Source organism: Bubalus kerabau, chromosome 17 (genome assembly GCF_029407905.1).
Source record: "Bubalus kerabau isolate K-KA32 ecotype Philippines breed swamp buffalo chromosome 17, PCC_UOA_SB_1v2, whole genome shotgun sequence".
Lineage (NCBI taxonomy): Eukaryota > Metazoa > Chordata > Mammalia > Artiodactyla > Bovidae > Bubalus > Bubalus kerabau.
Genome location: NC_073640.1, coordinates 64829640 through 64830880, shown reverse-complemented (window position 1 = coordinate 64830880; position 1241 = coordinate 64829640). Strand labels below are relative to the sequence as shown.

General features: G+C 36.7%; 1 protein-coding gene across 1 annotated transcript in view; it reads left to right on the top strand.

Moving 5' to 3' along the window:
- Positions 1-974, top strand: part of LOC129630720 (zinc finger protein 436-like) — an 8857-nt gene extending 7883 nt beyond the window's left edge. Inside the window, 1 exon segment of the mRNA XM_055551217.1 lies at positions 1-974. This exon segment is cut by the window's left edge and continues 1825 nt beyond it. Coding sequence (XP_055407192.1) covers positions 1-358 — 358 coding nt within the window. The 3' untranslated portion in view covers positions 359-974.
- The last annotated feature ends 267 nt before the right edge of the window (positions 975-1241 follow it).

Below are 1241 nucleotides of genomic sequence, written 5' to 3'. Positions count from 1 at the left end.
TACAGAATATGGCAAAGCCTTTACTTACCAGTCAAACCTTATTAAACATCAGCGAATTCATGCTGGAGAGAAACCTTATAAATGTACAGAATGTAGCAAAGCCTTTACTTACAACTCAGGCCTTATTCAACATCAGTGAATTCATGCTGGAGAGACACCTTATACATGTACAGAATGTAGCATAGCCTTTACTTGCAACTCAGACCTTATTCAACATCAGCGAATTCATACTGGAGAGAAACCTTATATATGTAAAGAATGTAACAAAGCCTTTGTCATTCCTTATTTCTTCCTGGACATCAGCGAATTCACTCTGGAGAGAAATCTTATAAATATTCAGAATGTGGCAAAGCCTTGACTTACAACTCACATCTTACTCAACATTTGCAAATTCATACTGGAGTGAAACCTTATAAATGTACAGAATGAGCAAAGCCTTTATCTGTTACTCAGATCTAACCTCTCATCAGCAAATCCATACTGGAGAGAAGCCTGATATAGGTAAAGAATGTAACAAAGCTTTTCATCATTGCTCAATTCTTACTCGACATCATCGAATCCATTTGGTGAAAAACCATACAAATGTAAAGAATGTGGCAAAGCCTTTATTAGGAGTTCAGCCCTTTTTCAACATCACCCAATTCATACCGGGGATAGACGTTATAAATGGACAGAATGTCGCAAGGCCTTTATTACGCGTTATAATCTTACTGAGCATCGGCGCATGCATACTGGAGAGAGACCATATAAATGTACTGAATATGGCGAAGTCTTTGGTTACAACTCTGCTCTTACTCAACATCGGCGAATGCATACTGGAGAGCGACCTTATGAATGTACTGAATGTGGCAAAGCCTGTAGTCAGAGTGCTTATCTCACTAAACATCTGAGAACACACACTGGAGCGAAATTCTAGTAATGGAACAAGTGATGGAAGAGGTTTGCCCTAAACATGCACCAGAAAACACAAGAGTTTATAGAAAAAAAAAAAAAAAAAAAAACCAATGGAAATGACGTAACCAATATGTAGAAAAGTATTTAATCAAAAGTTAAATGGAAATAAATATCAGAGATTGCATAATAGAAGGCATTTCATCAATCTTGTTTTCAGAAGTTTCTCTGAAGTACAATGACTGTAGGGAGTACTCCATAGTTAAAACACATAGAAAATGGACATATTAGCATGAATCGTGAGATGAAGGTTGGTGGTTAGAAAGTTACAATTCTTAGCAATGTATGTA